The sequence below is a fragment of the Pempheris klunzingeri genome, chromosome 4, assembly GCF_042242105.1.
Source record: "Pempheris klunzingeri isolate RE-2024b chromosome 4, fPemKlu1.hap1, whole genome shotgun sequence".
Taxonomy (NCBI): Eukaryota; Metazoa; Chordata; class Actinopteri; order Acropomatiformes; family Pempheridae; genus Pempheris; species Pempheris klunzingeri.
This window is the reverse complement of record NC_092015.1, coordinates 6,956,049-6,974,287: the sequence shown is the minus strand read 5'-3', so window position 1 is coordinate 6,974,287 and position 18,239 is coordinate 6,956,049. Positions and strand designations below refer to the sequence as shown.

Sequence of the window (18,239 nt, the reverse complement as noted above, 5' to 3'; positions counted from 1 at the left end):
AAGTACTAGTAATAAGTAATAAGACTTAATCACTCAAAGCAGGAGTTAATCAGCTGTCTGGCTTAGCAAAACTTGTTGTTGCATACTGTAAGTTATTCTTAACGTAAAAGTACAGAGGAACAAAAATTTGCTTTATCCATTTTGCCATGTTTTTTAAGAGTTTCTGTATTTTGGCAGTTAATCAGATTTTTAGCTAGTCGAGTCCATCAGCTGCACCAAAGACTTTTGCACATGAACCAAATCACAGAGGAGCTGGGCCTGACCCAACAGGTCACACAAAGTCCATGCAACCTCAGGGCAAATATTTCAGCTGGCTGTACTCTACAAACACCAAGTTATATATGGTTTACACATTCTTTTGATAAACATATAGAAATTTCCAGTCGTTTCATAATACGTATTGTAAAATGATAAACACTGTCATAAAAGTTCAAATGAATCATTTACTTGTTTTCACATTATGAAACGTACATAGCAAGTTATTTGTATTTTTATAGATGTATTATACAGATACAGACTTTCTATAAAAAATGGAAAAAGAGAGTTGCATTTTAGACCCAGTTTATTTTATATTTTACTTGATGTCTCCCTGGAAATATCCATAAGTGGACTGCCAAACCTCCTCTTAAATGACTGGAGCATTGAAAATGAAGACTGAAATCTTACAGTATTTAAGACCTTGGAAGTGTAAAATGCAGACATAATATTTAGGTTTAACATTTGATATTTTGAAGTCTTTTTTTCTAAATAAGTGTCAACAACTTACAAGGACCTTACAAGGACTTTAGAAACAATTACAAACAACAATCTCTTCAAATGCTCTTTTCAAATTGGCATATTTACGTATATGAGAGAATGCACTTTATTGTATGTTTGAAAAATAAAATGAGGAAAACTTGCAGTTACATCATTTTAAACGATACAAGCATAGACAAAATTTTCATGAAACCTTAAACAACTTACAGACAGTGAAACATAAGAATGCGACAGTTTAAGTTTGAAAAAAAAAATCAGCATTTTTCAATCGTTATAATGCTGCAATTTATATATCTTACCAAACAGTTGGTTGCTTCAACCTTCACCTCTAACAAAGACACAAAGAGGACTGGGATTGACATATTCTTATTGCTACACTAATGACTTGCATTTTTAGATTGCAGATTTTATTGCTACTCTGACTTGCTCTGTGTCTTTAAAGACATGCCAGAAAGAAATGCTTATTTGACCACCGTTTACATTATGTTGAATTAAAAGACTCTTTTCAGACATTGTACATACATAACAGATATACATTCAAAGCCATTTGATTGTTTATGAGAATAGTTATGATTTTGTCACTTATACCTATCAGCACATATTTGAAATCACTGACATTTTAAGTTTATCCTCTGTATTAAAATACCAGATTTAACCTCTGGGCTTGGTGTCGCTCTTGATGTCGCCTTTACAGCGTTGATATTGTCATCCGTCCATGCTCACTCCCTTGCCCTCCTCCTGCCGCCAGCTAGTAAAAAAGGAAAAGGATAGAACCATGAATACATGTCAGTCAGCCATAGATTATAGACATAACTACATTATGTAAATGTAGAATATATACTGCTTTGCAGTTTAGCATTTAGGCTCTGATCTCATCACTTCCCACAAGGAAACCCCATGAGCAACACAGCAGGAAGTGTCAAGTGATAATAAGAACTTATTGACTCCGAGCCTATAGGCAGATGCTGGCAGTGGCGCTCATATGGGCCTAAAGTATGAGCAGCAGCTGCAGCAGCATTAGCACCAAGTTTCAGCATAGCTTTCATGTGAGCTTTGTGGAAGCAAGCATTGCAGCAAAAGAGTGAGCAGCACACAGTCAGCTTTAAGGAATAGTTAGACATTTTGGGGAACATGCTTATTTGTTTTCTTGCTAATGGTTATATAAGAAGACTGATGCCATTCCCATGTCTGTATTGCAAATATGAAACTACATCCAACAGCCAGTTAGTTTAACTAAGCACAAAGACTGGAAACAGGTGGAAACAGCCCATTTTTTTATGTCCACCTACCACTTTCCAGTCTTCCAGCTGAGCTAACTGGCTGCTGCCTGTCGCTTCATATTTACCATACAGACATGGGTGTGGTATTCATTTTCTCTTCTAACTCTCAGCAAGAAATTGAGAAGTTCAAGCATATTCCACAAAACACTGGATTATTCCTTGCACCCGCTACGATTGAAGGGGTGCACTGCAGCCTATACATGATGCATGGAGAACAGTCTACCATGTGAACATAGCAGCGGACTCGAGTTGACTGCTGAAATCAGCTCACAGGCAACACTGCATTAATTGAAATGCAGGATTTTTTTAGACTGGCGGATTCTTTTTTTTTTTTTTTCCTTTACCTACAACTCTTCGAGGAGTGGTTCTTCTTGAACTGCCTTCTATAAAGGCAAACAAACATGTAGGTCACACATTGTCTCTGAATCATTCTTTTCTAGTCACTGAGACGTGTAAATGGATCAAACTCACCTTTGATTATTTTGCTAAGTCTTTCAGCGTCAAAATTAGGTTCCCCCTCAATGGTGGCAATTTCTGAAAGGTCAGCTCCTGAAGGAAAAAGAAAACATCTTTATAGTGACACCGGAATATTTTCTCTGGAGATGCATTGTCTGTTCTGTAGAAAAACTTTGCCTTAAAGAATAATTGAATTATATTCTTGTTCTTTTAGCCATAGTTTTATATTATAACACTATATAACTGTATTGTATAACATTCACATTGTACCTAAACCTAATTTGTATGATATTTACGTTTACTTAATCACACCTTTACATCCATTCCCTTATGTTACTTTATCACTTTGAGGGTGATATGCAGAGAAGAGAACAGTAAAACTTTGGACACCATTGATCATTATTGTCACACAACTTAAAACAATAAGCCCAAATGCTTAAAATAACAAAAGTTATCCTTAAATTTTGATGTTCAAATATGAATACGTTTTACTAACCTTCCAGGTCGACGTTGATGGTACCACTGCTGGCTGAGTACTGAGGACCTGTAGATGACAAGATTTGTGAGTTCTTAAGTTGATAAATGACATAAAGCTACTGACATATTGATTCAAACATGTTTACCTGAGACAATTCTGGTGACTTTGGTGATAGAAGGTTGACCTTCAATGACCCTGGTAACCTTGGTGATGGATGGTTGACCCTCGATGACCCTGGTAACCTTGGTGACTGAGGGTTGACTTTCAATGACCCTGGTAACTTTGGTTACATCAGGAACTATAAAAGCAAAGAAGGCGTGTTTCAGTACCTTTAAATTACAGGCAGCACAGCATTGCTCCGTGAGAAATAGAGAATTTTCCATTTGTGTGCATTTATAATAACAAATGGACCTTTACCTGGATCACAAAGACTGCTTTTACAAAATGTGAGTCATAATCAAAGAACTTCTGCCCTGTAGTTATTAGATATCATATTTGCACTGCTATTTTTATTGTGTAAATTGTATTACTTTTGTATTTATGTTTGTTGTTATTTTGAACATGTAAATTATGTATTACTTGTTTATCAGTTTTTATTGCTGGCTGGAACAAGAATTAACAATTTGCAGAAGAAAAATTTCCTTTCCCTGTTTCTGATTAATTCTACTTGAGGTCAAACCTTGCATTGTGTGTGCATGTGCTGAATTGTCAAGATTTACATGTCCAGTCTGTGATTGACCAGGAATTACTGATTAAGAACCACATGATGATGATACTCTTTAATCATCATTACTGTACCTTCCTGCACGACTTGAGTGATGATCCTCTCTAATAACAACAAGAAATATAAAGCCGTTAATGACAGTGACAATTTTCTATTGGGAGATTAAAAGTACTGTATTTCAATACAATAAAAACAATACAAGTAATTACATTGCCACTTACTCATAAATGTAAGGGGGATTTCCTGATATTTGAATCCTGAAATGTACTGCAAAAAAAGTAAAAACCTGTTATAGCAGATTATATATTGACAAAATGATGATTGTACAGTATCATCATAGCCCAAAAAAGAGCTGTATAAAAATGTGTATGCTGCATAGAAACCCATAATTAATAAACCTGTGGAAATAATCATGGTTAAACCAAAACAAGGCAGCTGTCAAGCTCAGTCAGGGTGAACATACCGTGACACCCTTTCTCAAAACCACTAGCTTAATGCTCTACATTGAAGGTTTTCAAGCAGGTTCTTGTCTTGTGCTTCATGTTGAGTTACATAAATTGTATTTTGGCAGCAAATGAAAGAAATAAAACTGCCCCTTTCCTTGGAAAAGCCTTGCGGCTCTAATAACAAGAAATCAATTTTTAATACGGCACCTTGATTTGCATGTAAGTGATGAGCCTGTTTAATAGCATGAGGATATCTTGGCTTCCAACAGGGATATCTGGAAGAAAACGCAAGGCGTTAACTGCAGTCGGGCATTTATAACAGCAATAAAGACAGTGCAAGGAGTGGAACTCTTGACAGATTTATAAAAAGAAATATTAACAAAGTTGATTGGGTGAAAGGTGTACCTCCAGGATACAAGACTTGGTTAACAAAATGAATGACTCCATTTGTGGCCATGATATCAGATTCAGGAACTTGGACAGAATTCACTTGCATAGTTTTGTTTGCCTGAGGGAGAAAACAATTACAGATAAGAAAAAGGCACAATGAGGGGCTTGAATGAACCTGTATTTCAAAATAGGAGGAATTAACTCTGTTCTATAGGAAATAATGTTATAAGCTTGCTGATGTAACTGAGTTTCAAATGAGGATTTTATAAGATAATAATTATTAGCACTGCCATGATTTTACTGAATAATTAAGATATATTTTTATTCATTTATACGAATTACATATGTATAATAATCGAAGGTATAAAGCTTATATAACATTCATTGACTAAAGATAAATGACGCTCAGTGTTGGTGCTTAAATACTTACAAACATCACTTTGAGGTTGCTGCCCTGGATAGACTTGAGAAGGTTTGTCACCCCAGCCTCCAAACCACCACCAATGAAGACACCATTATTGATGTGATACAGAAGGATGGTTCTGAGAGCATTTATGTCTCCTGAAATAAAGACCAGCAAACACACAAACAAACACAAGTTAATTTATACTGTGTGATTTTCCAGTAGCAACACATGTGCTTGAGACACATAAAGATAGGATAGAAGGGAGACCTCTCAACAAGGCCAAATCACTGTCGCTCAAAGCAGCGAAAGCTTTATCGCTTGGAGCGAACAGAGTGAAATCTCCCTCCTGTTTCAGTAGGTCAGTCAAGTCAGCAGCTTCCATCAGAGACAAAAAGATCCTGTAGCACAGAGAAGAAAACATTAACTTGGCTGTTACAGAAACCACTGAGGGTTGATATATTGCAACAACAGCACTTTCTCATTCCCATATGTGCCATGTGGATTTAATGGAAATATACAGAAAGATGTGGTTTAAGTATTATGCTGCATGTTAATACCACAGTCCATTTTCACTAGCATTGCTCGGTACTTACTTGAACCTTCCACTTTCTGTCAGAATCTCAAACATAGATTTTTCGCTGGGTTTCAACAGAGTCCTCATGAGATGAAGGGCCCCATTACTTCCTTCTTTACTGCCTCTTACCAGACAGGAATTCTCAATGCAAACAGCCTGCAGAAATAATCCACAAGTTAAAGGCAAGGAGAGTAATGTTATGTCACAAAGATATGAGGATTAATGGTCAAATGAAAGGGGTAATGCATATGGTGTATGTTTAGTGGCATCCAGCCACAAATTTTAGGCACAACTTCAGAGAAGTGGACGCACTGTGCGATAGATGAAGACCCTAAGAACTTTTCCTCCAATGGTCTCCAGCTGCTGGCCATTGTAAAGCTGTCCTAGGACAATCTTATTCTTCAAGATATGGCTCTCCAGGATAATCTTAAGCTGCCTTTGATCCATGGACATCACTTCATCTGAAGAAAACAAGAATGGTTATACATTTCCCATTAAAAAGCAAACATATATTACAAGATAATTATTTGAAAAGTTAATTTAAACTCTGAGCAAATTAGGCTCAATAATGGCCAACACTGCACACCCACTTCACGCCCTGAGGGTGATCAATAGCAGTGCCTTCAGCCAGAGACTGATTACACCAAGGTGTAATTCGTAGAGACACAGGAAGTCTTTTTTACCAGCTGCCATAAGGTTTTTTAATGGAAAAAAATAACTCTGAACCTTTATTTAACCTTCTTACCTTTATTTTTCTGAACCTAATTTATTTATTGTATTTTAACTGTGAGGTTTTTGACTGTTTTGTATTTTATCTGCTTGCACTGTTGGTGTATGTCTGCTTGGAAAGCTGCCGTGCTATTGTAATTTCCTGTTAAAGATTATTAAAGTATCAATCTATCTATCTATCTTACATTGTACATTTACATCTAATGTATTAGCTTTAGCAACAGAAATAGGATTTATATTCTTATTCTTATTATGTTGGCCATAATGCCCTGAGAGCAACAGCCGAAGGCAAGATGTACCTGCACTATCAGTGATTTGATTTACTGTAAAGTTCTGTACTGTGCAGTGTGAGACATGAGGCATGATTTGTGGGGAACTGTATATGGAAGAATTTATGGTTTGAATGTAAGGTTCCTCTTACACCCAGCTGTTGCTGCTTTGTGCATTCCTTACACCCATTTAAAACCAATGCCTATGAAGATAAAAGTATTCTGCCTCTATCAATAACACATTCTTGTTACAGAGAGAAACAAAACATCACTACTCCCTTTGGTTAAGGTCCAGGAATGTTCTCTGGGGAAGTGGGCATTTGGTCTTACATGACATTAAGCTTCTGTAGTGTCTCAATAAATCTATAATTTCCCTGAAGCTCCATATATGCACAGCTATTCATTCGTGAGTCAATGTGTGATATCCCCCTTTATTCCAGACTGTATTGAGCAGCCATAGTTCATATTTAGCCAGCTGATGAGGGCAAAATGGAGGGATGTGTATGATGTAATGATTAGTATGTGACTTACCAGTGAAGACAGTGTTGAGGGGAGCCAGCAAAGTGTACTCAGCTTCTGGGCTCATGTCAGCAGAAAGACCCAGCTCAGAGACCATGTCACCAAAGGTTGACTGGGATTCTCCCACCAGTTCCATCACCTGCTTAGCTTAAAGAGCACAGGAAATCCCAACATCATTGAAAATACATCACCACCAGGCACAACAAATGTATATATGTAGTAAACCAGGTACAATAGGAAAAGAGGATATGGAAATCAAACCTGAGTCTGGCATGAGCACTTGGTCAATAAGATGGATGACACCATTGGTGGTGACTATGTCCTTGGTGCGCACCATCTTGATGCCATTAACTGTTAAGCTTTCACCATCACAGCCTATCTCAATGTTGTTGCCTTCCATGGTCTCATAAGAACTGCCAGCCATGATGGCCTCAGAGCACTGGATTGAGTCCAGGAGGTGGAAATTAATAAGAGCTGAAAAAGCAGGACAAAGTTTTAAATTAATGCGTGGTGTAGGTGTATAGGTGGATGCTCACTGAATGCAGAGCAGGTCGTAGGGTTGGTTGCACGGATTGTTTTATGTTCTTTCTCATGTTACACAGCAGCTGAGGATATGACGTCCTTGTAACCCGAGGACCCGTTGGATCCTTGGGGTCCTTAAGTGAAAACACTTGTGATTTCTTCACAGTTCTGTTTAACTCTATGAAATGGTCTGATCTCACATCATACGCCAAGCTGTGGGCTAATAAAACATTTTGGGTTGTTGCATGTTTGACCAGCTTGCTCAATGAAGCAGCTGTTTCCTGCCTCTCAGTGCCGATGCAAAACAAGTTAATGTTAGCAATTTTGAAATTTTGCCCTTTTTTGCTGTTTTTCAAGCGCTTACAGTCACTGTGTATGTGAAGATGTTAGCTTGCTGTGTTTGATATTCATGGTGTACATTTTGGAATCAATCAGTCACAAATGTTGGAGAAAAATAGGGAAAGCTGCAGTACATTGATCTTCATCTACTCACTATATATATATAACTCTGAAAAAATCTAAACCCCTAGAACAATACCTCAATAAGTGTCAAATGATGTGCTCCATTGTGTGACTTTCCAGCCACAATTTCAGGCATGACTTAAGACTGTGAACCTAATTTTATTACTCTTCGACACAACCTTGCTTGCCAAGCTTGCCAAATGTGTGTAAGTTCCAGATTCATTGTGGTTTCATCTGTTTTGAATTGGAAGAAGTTAAACATGTGAAAAAACATAATTTTACGGGTGACATAGTCGGATGACGGACATGCCGCCAGGGAAGCAATACATTTCTTGTCCTCTACCTTCATCATTAAATATACTGTAAACTGATCCTCACATTCTGCAGAATATTAATCCTTAGTCTACACTGTAATGTTTTAAATGGCCTTGGGTGATCTTTGGGCACGAAAGAATAGCAACAGTCCTCTAAAAGTGTGGTTTACCTTTGAGGGCGTCCTTGTCGCTCTGAAGTCTCTCCAATACATCGCTGCCCAGACTATCGAAAGCTTCATTGGTGGGAGCAAAGAGAGTGTAATGTCCTGGCTGGCCCAACTTCTCCAACAGTCCAGCGTTTTGAGCCAGATCCTACATTGTGATTTCACCAGCAGGATTATATTTAGGGAACTTCAATATTACAAGATAATTATTTGAAAAATTAATTTAAAACTAAATTCTAACTGACTAAATAACAAATGCAAACTCTGATGTACCTGCATTTTTTTCAACTGCATACTGCATGCTTGTAATAACTTTGTAACTTTCTCAGGGCCCACAAATGAAACTTTATTTATCATGTTTTACTAATGGGTATGCAACTTACTGTGATCCACCTGCAACAGTGTTTGCAGACACTTCAGAGTCTTTGTAATTGAGGTGCTTACATTATTTCATCTATCCCTGTGTGTGTGTACTCACAGTCAGAGTTGTCAAGTCATCGTTAACCTCGATGGCATCCTGGATTGTGTTTCCAACAGCACTGATAACACGGTCAATGACATGCACAACGCCATTGGTGGCAACCTGGTTTCCATAGATAATCCTGGCACAGTTCACAGTCACTACCTGCAAATGACATGCATTTCAATGTTCTACTGCTGAAAAGTGTTTTTGGTAAAACTACAAGGATACTGCCATGTTGATACTGATTGGTAAGACTCACCCCATTGGAGTAATGGTTAATACGGAGACCAAGATCATTGTACATGGAGGTGACTGTCATTCCATTCTTTAAATCTTTGGTCAAGAAACGTTTGTTGGCCATGTGATAATGCAGAGCGTTGTACAGTTCAATGTTCACATTGCTGACCAGTGCGCTCCTCACTGTCTGTTAGGTGAGTAAAATAAAATGTTAAAACCTTACAGACACAGAGGTTCCAGAGCTTTTTGTTCTGCTCTTAACTGACCTCATCCAAAAGCTCCCAGGCCTCGTTGCTGGGTGCAAAGAAGGTGAAGGATCCAGATCCCTCAATCTCAGGCCTTAGTTTCGAAATGTCAGAGTATTTCTGGGTTGAGGTGGCCTTCACCAGACCCAAGGTGCCATACACATGGTCAATGGGGGCCACTAAAAAATAAATTTACAATAAGCATCATTAGATGTCAGCTTGTCCTTCTGAAGACAGAAATAAGAAATCTTTGAAGCATTCAGGGCTTGAAAATAAAGACTGTACATGTGTTAACAATATGCTAAGGGATTTTATTCTAGTTTATTTGGATTTCAAAAATAGCACACAGCTGCTGCACAGTTGGAGGATATGACCTCATCTCACCTTCCTACACTGACTACATTTTTATGCTTAAAACACTGTACCTGCAGGGCAACCACGCATGCCCTCCAGCTTCATGTACCCTGGGCAGCATTCATACAGCACAGTCCTGCAGGCAAAACACACAGATCACACAATTGTAGCTACCACTTTAAATGAATAAATAAAAAAGTATCACATACTTTCAAACTCTGTTTTCAAGCATCTTTCAACATAGCTGTGAGAGAAATTTTTACATTTTCTAGCTGCAATGTTTTTTCAGCTGAATCATCATTTGGCATTGGTTTTTTGAATTCAGTGCTTCCAGATGTTACTAATTATCTCCTTTATTACCCAAACAGACGATGTGATCCAGCAGCTAAGGCCAAAACCTAATGGAAAGGGTGCCTCAAGGATTATGCTACCATTACAGTAGTAGATTTATATTACCAAGACCTCCTCTTTGAAGATGAACAATTAGTTGGACCCTATTTGGCATTTGGTTAACCTCAGAAACATTGAGACTTTGGCCTTGAGAAACTGCAGTGTAATTAGAGTTGCGTTTTAGGAAATTTTAGTTGACACAAGGAACATTGAAAGGGTTTGATGGTCTGTATGGAAAACATTGAGCTAATAGAAAAATAGCATTACTCAATTTTCACCAGAGGTTTTGTAGGTTTTTTTTAGAGACCTTCATAATTTAGACAATGAGTAGTGATTTCTGTTTAGATGTATTAAATACAAATGAGAAATGTTTATTTGCTTTATGGACAACCATGTGAGAAGCAGTGTGTCCTCTTTTCTTACTGTAAATGGTGCTAGACAATGTAGCCTGAGGAGGATTGTAAAATTCAAAGGGCAGCTGTTACATATAAACATGACTATACTCTGGCATCAGCAAGTTTGAACATGCTGGAAATATACCATTGCTTCCAACTCTTGAAAGACCAGACATTTGGATATGTAAAGTTCACCTCAAATAACTAACAGGTATGCAACAAAAAAAAGGCCCACAAGATATAAAGAACACCATAAATGTACCCATTACGAGTAAACAATACCACATGTGTCCAAAGTTGGCTATGGAGTTCATTACTATAGATTGTCCAGTTTTTATTCTTTACACTCTGTCTATTCTGTTTTTTCTGTCTTTTCGTTGTTTTTTTTTGTTTTTGTTTTTTTTAGCTCAAAATGATTAAAATAGTCATGACAAATACAAAGAACATTATCAAATCCCATTTTTTTTAAATCTAAAAATGTCACAGTGTAAAGACTTAGACTTTGACTTTTACTTTATTGATCCCCCATAGGGGGAAATTTACATGTTACAGCAGCAACATAGGCTGGGGCAAGACAAGCAGTAATAGAAAAAAGAAATAAAGAAAACAACAGTAGAAAATAAACAATAGTAAATAAATATATATTGTAATGATAAATAAATATTTACACAAAGAGTAGTATTATATCTAACTGTGCATTTGTTGTGGACAATACTGACTTTATGAACATGATTAAGGACAAACATATACATAACTGGATTGAATTATCTGTTCACTAAAAGATGTTAAGCATAGAGTAATTTTATTTAGTTGCACTCACTCACTCACTCAAAAACTCGAGGCATGAAATTTCAGCTTTATGACTCACACTTTATGAAAATGTATTTACCTTTTGTTTTAGCCAAACAAGCATAAATGTACTATACACAAGAACAATCGTACTTAGATAGCTAACAATCACCAGCAATTAATGATTAGATATTGAGACTTGGTCACAAAAGAAGAAGATTTCAAGCAGAGACCATTTTCCTGTTAGTGCTGATGCCTCCCTGCTCACACAAGGTACAGATCAAGGCCTCTGGGTCATGGCTAACTGCAACTCTTTAACAGCTGTATTGGAATCAAAGCTGAATGGAGACTGGGATGAGATCACACAAGCCCCATTGGGGCAGAGTCAGCAAAACCCCTCGCTACATTGCACTCCCACACAGAGGGATTGTGTCTGGCCATGGAGTTGGAAACTTTTGACTTGTCAGCATCTCTATAAAAGAACTGTTCCACTAAGATTCATGATAACTTTGTCAAACATATTGCTGTATAAGGCAACCCATCACTAATGGGCAGTTTGGAGTTTTGGTTGCACTAAGCACCATTTCCCAGAAATTAGTGTAAAAAGTGCAATTCAAACCATATTAGACCATCTTGGTCAGTCAATAGGCCGGAATTATTTTACATGTTCGAGATGGTAATGCTTGCCTGTTGCTTATAGGTGAAGTAGGAGACATGTCTTACTGTATTGCAACCTTTTGACTTTAACCTTTGCGATAATTTCAATTATACCATTCCTGATTGGTCTAAAGCAGTCTGGTACACAGATGCTGACGTCAGTGGTGTAAATACATGAACTATGATAACAGGCACAATCTACAACTGATTAGTGAAACTTAAGTTATAGCTATACTAACTGAAAAAATCGTGCAAATAATTAAACTGAAATGCAAAAAGTTTTTTTGTTACAATGCTTGTGAACTGCTGGGAAACATCTGGAGAGCCTGAGGAAGACATGGTGGGAGGAACGATGGAAGGATTATATTGTAAGTTTGGTTGGAGAAATATATATGATCTGTGTCATGATGCTAACTAATGTGTTAAGGAAAGGTAGAGCAGTTTAAACTTTTAATCTTTTTTATTATTATCATGTACATGTGGTGAATTAAATCATGTCTACACTGTGTAACATGTTTGTCCATCTCCTGAATCATAAATCAATTTACTGAAAATGTAATCTAAAAAAAATACTAAATAAATAACTATGTACAGTAACTCAAACTGGAATCAGTGCTTTTCATAGGTTGGACTTTCAGAAGACCATGGATGAGCTCACTGTAACTGGTATAAATCAGTAAATCAGTTTATCATGTGAATTCAACTGTTGCTCGGTTGTCTTTTGATTGATTCCATTGTCCCATGGCAAACCCATTGAAATAGATAAAATTCTTTGGCTGTTTCCAACATTATCATTTGCCAAGTTCAGTGAGCAGTGTGTATTCATCTGGAGAGCTAAGCCTATTTAGAGAGCTAAGCATGACTTAGGCATAATGCAAGCATAGAGGGCAAGCTGAATATGTGAGTGTGTGAGAGAGAGTGGGAGAGAGACTGTAAAATAGGCATGGCTTCGGTCCATGTTTAAACACAAAAGTGCTGAGAGTGCTGGAACAATAAGAGAAAAAGAGGCTGTCTAGAATGATTGAGCTGAACGCTTTTCCATTCATGAATACAGTGAACATTTTGCAGCCACATCATATCCTGGAATCAGTGGTTCACCACTGTGGCATCCAACGACGACCAGGCGTCCTAAGTTATGAAAACCCTAACTTTCAGTTTATAGGTTCGGATAGGACAGTCTTCGGTACAAAGGATTTAGGGCTCTGTCCATAAATGTGTTTTTCATTTAAAGCGGTAGTTTAATTCAAAGTAAGATAACAGATGTCTTTCTCTATGGAAACATTCAAGTTTCCATGAAACCCTTGAAGAAGAAGCAGTGGAAGATGAACCAGATGCTGAAGAGAAAAGTTGCATTTTCAAAACGTTAAAGAACTGATTCTCAGGTTAAACTTTTCAGTCACTGACTTTGCTTGTAATGTTCAACTTTGAACAGGAGAAAATACTTTCCTGTTGGAAACATGAAACAACACTTACGCTTTCTTTCCACAGATGGCCCCTTGGTGCCAGTTACGACAAGTGCTAAAGTACTTCTTCTTGGTCCCCATGACTTGCTGGAGTGCGCAGACATTGGGACTGAAGAGAATTGAGAGTGAAAAGGGGACGAAGCATTAATCCTCGGTAAAACACGCAAACAAGATTCTATGGAAACTTTGAAATAATTCATATTCAAATCATTATGTGACACAGACAGCCCTGCTGGTTTAGACAGCCCTGCTGGTTTAGACACAGACAGTCAAGTGTGAAAAATTATTTGGCAACTACCCCTGCTGCTCCTAAAAACAGACTCAGTCTAATGTGAATAATGACAGCCATGCCAGCTGGATATGAAATTGGTTTGTCAGTTTTCAGGTATGATTTGACTATAACCCTGCTGGTATACACATTTTCTTGGTGAAATGTAATATTATTCAATAACATTTCATAACACACGCCATAAATGAACAATTGTGAAGATTGATTGCAATACAATATAGCATATTTCAAATAAAAATAGAAAAGACGGAAATTTGCAGAAAGGATAAGAACTACTGAAGCTTGTAATGCTTAAGGCTCCGTATTGCTGCATGCAAAATGAAATAACATGACATCACATGGGTGTCAAACTCTTTTATAATCATAATGAAAAATATTGTTAAGCTCACCCTTCTTTTCTGGCCCTGATGCGACTGTGGGCGACTATTTTGTCATAAGCTGAGGAGTCAGCCTTGTCAAATGTAGAGAGCACAAAGAGTGCAAATACAGCCACAAAAAGAAGCTTCATCCTTGATTTCTCAGCTAGCCCCTCCAAACCCAGAGTAACGGGAGAAGACTCAGAGTGGGAGTTTATATATCACAGGACTTACCCTCCACTAAAGGAGGATGGCAACATGCATACATGGACCACCCAGAAACTCTCAAAAACCACACAAATATACTGGGCGTTTATCATTTTTTGTGTGATGATGAATTTTGATGATTTATATTTTGTTAATTCTTTTATATATGTAATAATCTATGGAGGGGCTCCAACACATCGGCAAATATTTTGCTTTCTGCAGGTTTAAAGTTGTGCACATTTTTGTTGAATCTCTTATTTTGTCTAATACATTTTCTGCACATTTTTTAAAGTCACATTACAACTCTATCACAAAGGCAATGGTACTTGATCAAGAATTCTTTAAAATAACCGTTGATTGCATTACATTAAGAACAACAGAGATTATCTGGACACATTAGCATGCTTTTTGTTGTTTTTGTTCAGAGTTTAAGTCTCAATATTAGATTTTAAATAGACTGTAGTAAGTAGTAAGTGTAAGAAGTAACTATACTTCTGCACTGCTACAAAATAGCTCTAATTTTTTAGAGCCCTGAAGCTGAGTGCTACATTGAAAGACATATATAATGAGCAAATGAGATACTGAACCCAGCTGTATCTTTTCGATTAAACTGTCATTTACTTGGACTGCTAACAAAGAAACATTGCATAATCTCTGCTGTGAACAAATGCCAGTGTTGACTGTATAAATCTTTCAGAAAGTAGTTTGCTCCACCCAGTGGTGGGAGTGAGTGTGGGCAGTCTTACAGCGTCACTGTTTTACATGGAAAATCATTTCATTATTCACTATCCACACCGCTTATCGTTCAGTGTTGCTGTGGGGCTACTTTTGAAAATATTTTCACATAATATTTTACACTGGAGAGGCATTTAAACTATGAAGGACTAGAGAACCCAACCAGAACACCCAAACTTATATTCAAACTAAGTCTTCGATTTCAGTTTGGATGTTCAGATGTTTTTTTTTAAGTGTTCTAAATCTGAAAATGTTTGCTTGTGTCCCAACTAAGTCAAACTGGATATCTATCAAACTCCTCTTCCTATTATCATATTGTCAAATGTTTACTGTTTTGAGCCACAAAACCTGATCTGATTCTCAGACTATCAAAGTGATCAGCAAGTCTTGTAACACAAAAACTAACAGGTTACAGTACTTCCATGTTAACAATAGTGTCTTGGCTGTAACTACAAACACAACACAAGCATGATCAAATATACAGTATATATAAGATTAAATGGCTCAGATATACACTTTGTGAATTCCCAGAATTGTTAAAAGGAAGTGTTGTTAATGAGTTGCATCTAATAAACAGCATGAAACCATTTTTTAAAAAGATTTTATTTTCTCTAATAAGCAAAATGACTTATGGCACTGGTTGATAAAAGAATTGATAATTTTGTTTATGCCCTTTAAACATTAATTCTGTAAGTGTAGATATGTGTGTTAAGCTTTATCAGTCTGTGCTGTTACACACAGCATACCCAATTGGCATCACTTACATCATTCATTCTACCACATGTTGTTCAGCCTCCTGGCTAGCAGATGTTCCAAATGTGAGCAGGAGAGTAATGTCCTCCTGGCCAGCTAAGTCAATGGATTGTGAAAAAGGGAAAACGACAAAGCCCAGGATGTAAGCCTAGAATCCAAAACTGCAGCACAGATTTGAGACTGAAAGCCAGTGGTCTCACTTTTTCTTGTGTACCATATGCCGTATGTTTAACCAGTGAGCGTGAAAGGAGAAAGGTTTGAAATATCAGAAAATGAGGTAGTCATCATGCCACGCATCCATTAACACCACACACAAGTCTCTTATGAACTTGATTTGTCGAAGCCTTAAGAAAAGCACTTACACATAAATCTCTACCTGGGCTTTTCATCTCTCCTAAAATCCCAAAGACTGGAATACATTAACTTTACAATCCCAGCATTCCAATGAACAGCCAACTTTCTAACTAAAGACTCTATACTAGGTTGCATAGAGAAATAATGGCACCCATTAACTCACTACAGCGATAATTAAATGCAGCCGCTCTTACACTTTGAATCAGAACACTCTCTGTCTGAATCAGTCACTTTCACACATAGTGACACACGAATACAAAGACCACATGTGCCACAAAGACTGGATAAAATAGTTTTAATCCCAATTTCCTCTCTTTGTACCTCACTAAAAGGCAAACTTGTAAATGGAAATTAGGGGGAAAATGTGATTGAGTGAGTTCTTCAGATATGGTCCAAAGTCCCCAACAGTCTGTTGATTGGCTTTCTAAAGATAGTGTGACTTGCTCTCAGCTGCTATGGTAACAGAAACCTAAAGACTTCAACTAGCACTCCAAGTTGCTTGTAGCTTCACGCTGTGAAGATGTGAAGTTGAATGTACGTGCAAATACAGAATGAGTAAATTTAAATAGCATAATGCTAATAAAACATTACTATTTCTATTATCAATTACTATGCTTAGTAAACACTATGCTTATAGCAGTAATACAGTCATTACTGGACCTCAGATAAACTCAGTGAATTTAACATCGCTAAAAGGTAGGTCTATGTATCTAAATGTATAAGGCTTAGGCATTTCCCACTTTGATAGTATGACTAACATAGAGTGGTGCACTGTCTCGATACAGTGATGCTTTTATTTACATATCATATTTAAGACCATAAAACCGCTCTAGTCTTTTAGCCTACATGCTAACACATTACTAGAGGGTGCTTGGTGCCTCATGATAAGAGCATACCTTTAACACAAGATAATTATTCTTCCATCCACAATCACCAAATCATATAGAAAGAGTTGAAATGATGTAATGATTGTGACAATGTGATTTATTCTTGATAAATAAAGTGTATATCTTCTCAACTTTATTGATCAAACTCTTCCAAACATATCACAGTGAAACTTAAACCACAATTAACCTTTGCAAACTGTGTATTCAGGCTTTAACAAAATTGGGGGTATTGAACAATTATTCCAACTTTATTTGCAACAGTGTAGAATAGTAGTAAACCTCCTAAATTTAATAATGTAGTAGGTAACTAAATCAACATCCAACCTTTGAGGTTTTTCGCAGCATTTAGGTAATATGAATAATGTACAAAAACAGCATTTATCCTGCTAATAAGAAAGTGCAACAGAGCTTTGAGTTGCTTCGCCACAAAGTACAAGTAAAAAATCTCTCAGAAGGATCACATCAATGTAAACTGTGTATTTAGTGCACTTGGTTAGAAGGACTGTAAACACAGCCAGAAAGAAAGTAACAAACTATTTACTGAAATCTTTTCTCCAGCACGCAAGATGAGAAGGAAGATTTTAGCAGTACAGCAAATCAAGATAACAACTCATTCATACAGAAGTTTCAGCTATTTTTTTCTCTTATCTTTGTGCCATGTAATTCAGCTTAATGTTGGTAATGTCAATATGCAAATGTTGAAAAGAGGGAAGAGTACCCCGAGCTGAGAGGAGGAGCAACATGTTGTGTTCTGAATGTGTAAAAAAAAAAAGAATGAAACACTGCTTTTTGAATAAGCTTCTCTTTTATTAATCATGGAGTAATTTCATTACATTAAAAGTTACAAAAATGCACTGGATACACACAAATCATAAGACGGCCCTTACTGTTATAGTACATGGCTTATAGCAGATGGCGCACATGGTTGAGGAATAAATCCTGCAACAAATCTCAACTAGATTGCATTGCATTCCTCTAGCATAAGAATTAGGGGTAAAACGTTCGCTCTCGTTCTAAACAGATCAGGGAGGTAATGGTGGAGTAAAAGAGAAGCTGACCCAAATATCTGAATTAGCTAGGTGCTGCATTGCTTGTTAATCAAGTAGATAATTTGTTCAAATGAAAAGCAAAATTTGGTCAGGTATTAAACACAAATAAACTTGAGTTTGATTATTT

At 37.0% G+C, this 18,239-nt stretch overlaps 1 protein-coding gene across 1 annotated transcript; it reads right to left on the bottom strand.

The window, feature by feature from the left end:
- Positions 1–544: 544 nt before the first annotated feature.
- Positions 545–14,300, bottom strand: postnb (periostin, osteoblast specific factor b). Its single transcript, XM_070829129.1, has 22 exons — positions 14,161–14,300; positions 13,493–13,591; positions 9,860–9,924; positions 9,456–9,613; positions 9,212–9,376; positions 8,968–9,114; positions 8,496–8,637; positions 7,289–7,501; positions 7,040–7,174; positions 5,823–5,971; positions 5,530–5,666; positions 5,204–5,334; positions 4,961–5,091; positions 4,546–4,648; positions 4,348–4,415; positions 3,916–3,961; positions 3,769–3,798; positions 3,116–3,268; positions 2,989–3,036; positions 2,508–2,585; positions 2,381–2,419; positions 545–1,504 (listed from the first exon to the last, which is right to left on the bottom strand). Exons 1-22 carry the CDS (start codon positions 14,277–14,279, stop codon positions 1,476–1,478), a joined length of 2,385 nt encoding a protein of 794 aa, XP_070685230.1. The 5' UTR covers positions 14,280–14,300; the 3' UTR covers positions 545–1,475.
- Positions 14,301–18,239: the final 3,939 nt, after the last annotated feature.

Coding starts and splice junctions, on each gene's coding strand:
- postnb (XM_070829129.1), bottom strand. CDS start 14,279: ATGAAGCTTCTTTTTGTGGCTGTATTTGCACTCTTTGTGCTCTCTACA. Junction 9,925..13,492: donor GCCATCTGTGGAAAGAAAGC/GTAAGTGTTGTT, acceptor TTTTGCCTGCAG/GACTGTGCTGTATGAATGCT. Junction 2,586..2,988: donor CATCAACGTCGACCTGGAAG/GTTAGTAAAACG, acceptor TTTTTCCTTCAG/GAGCTGACCTTTCAGAAATT.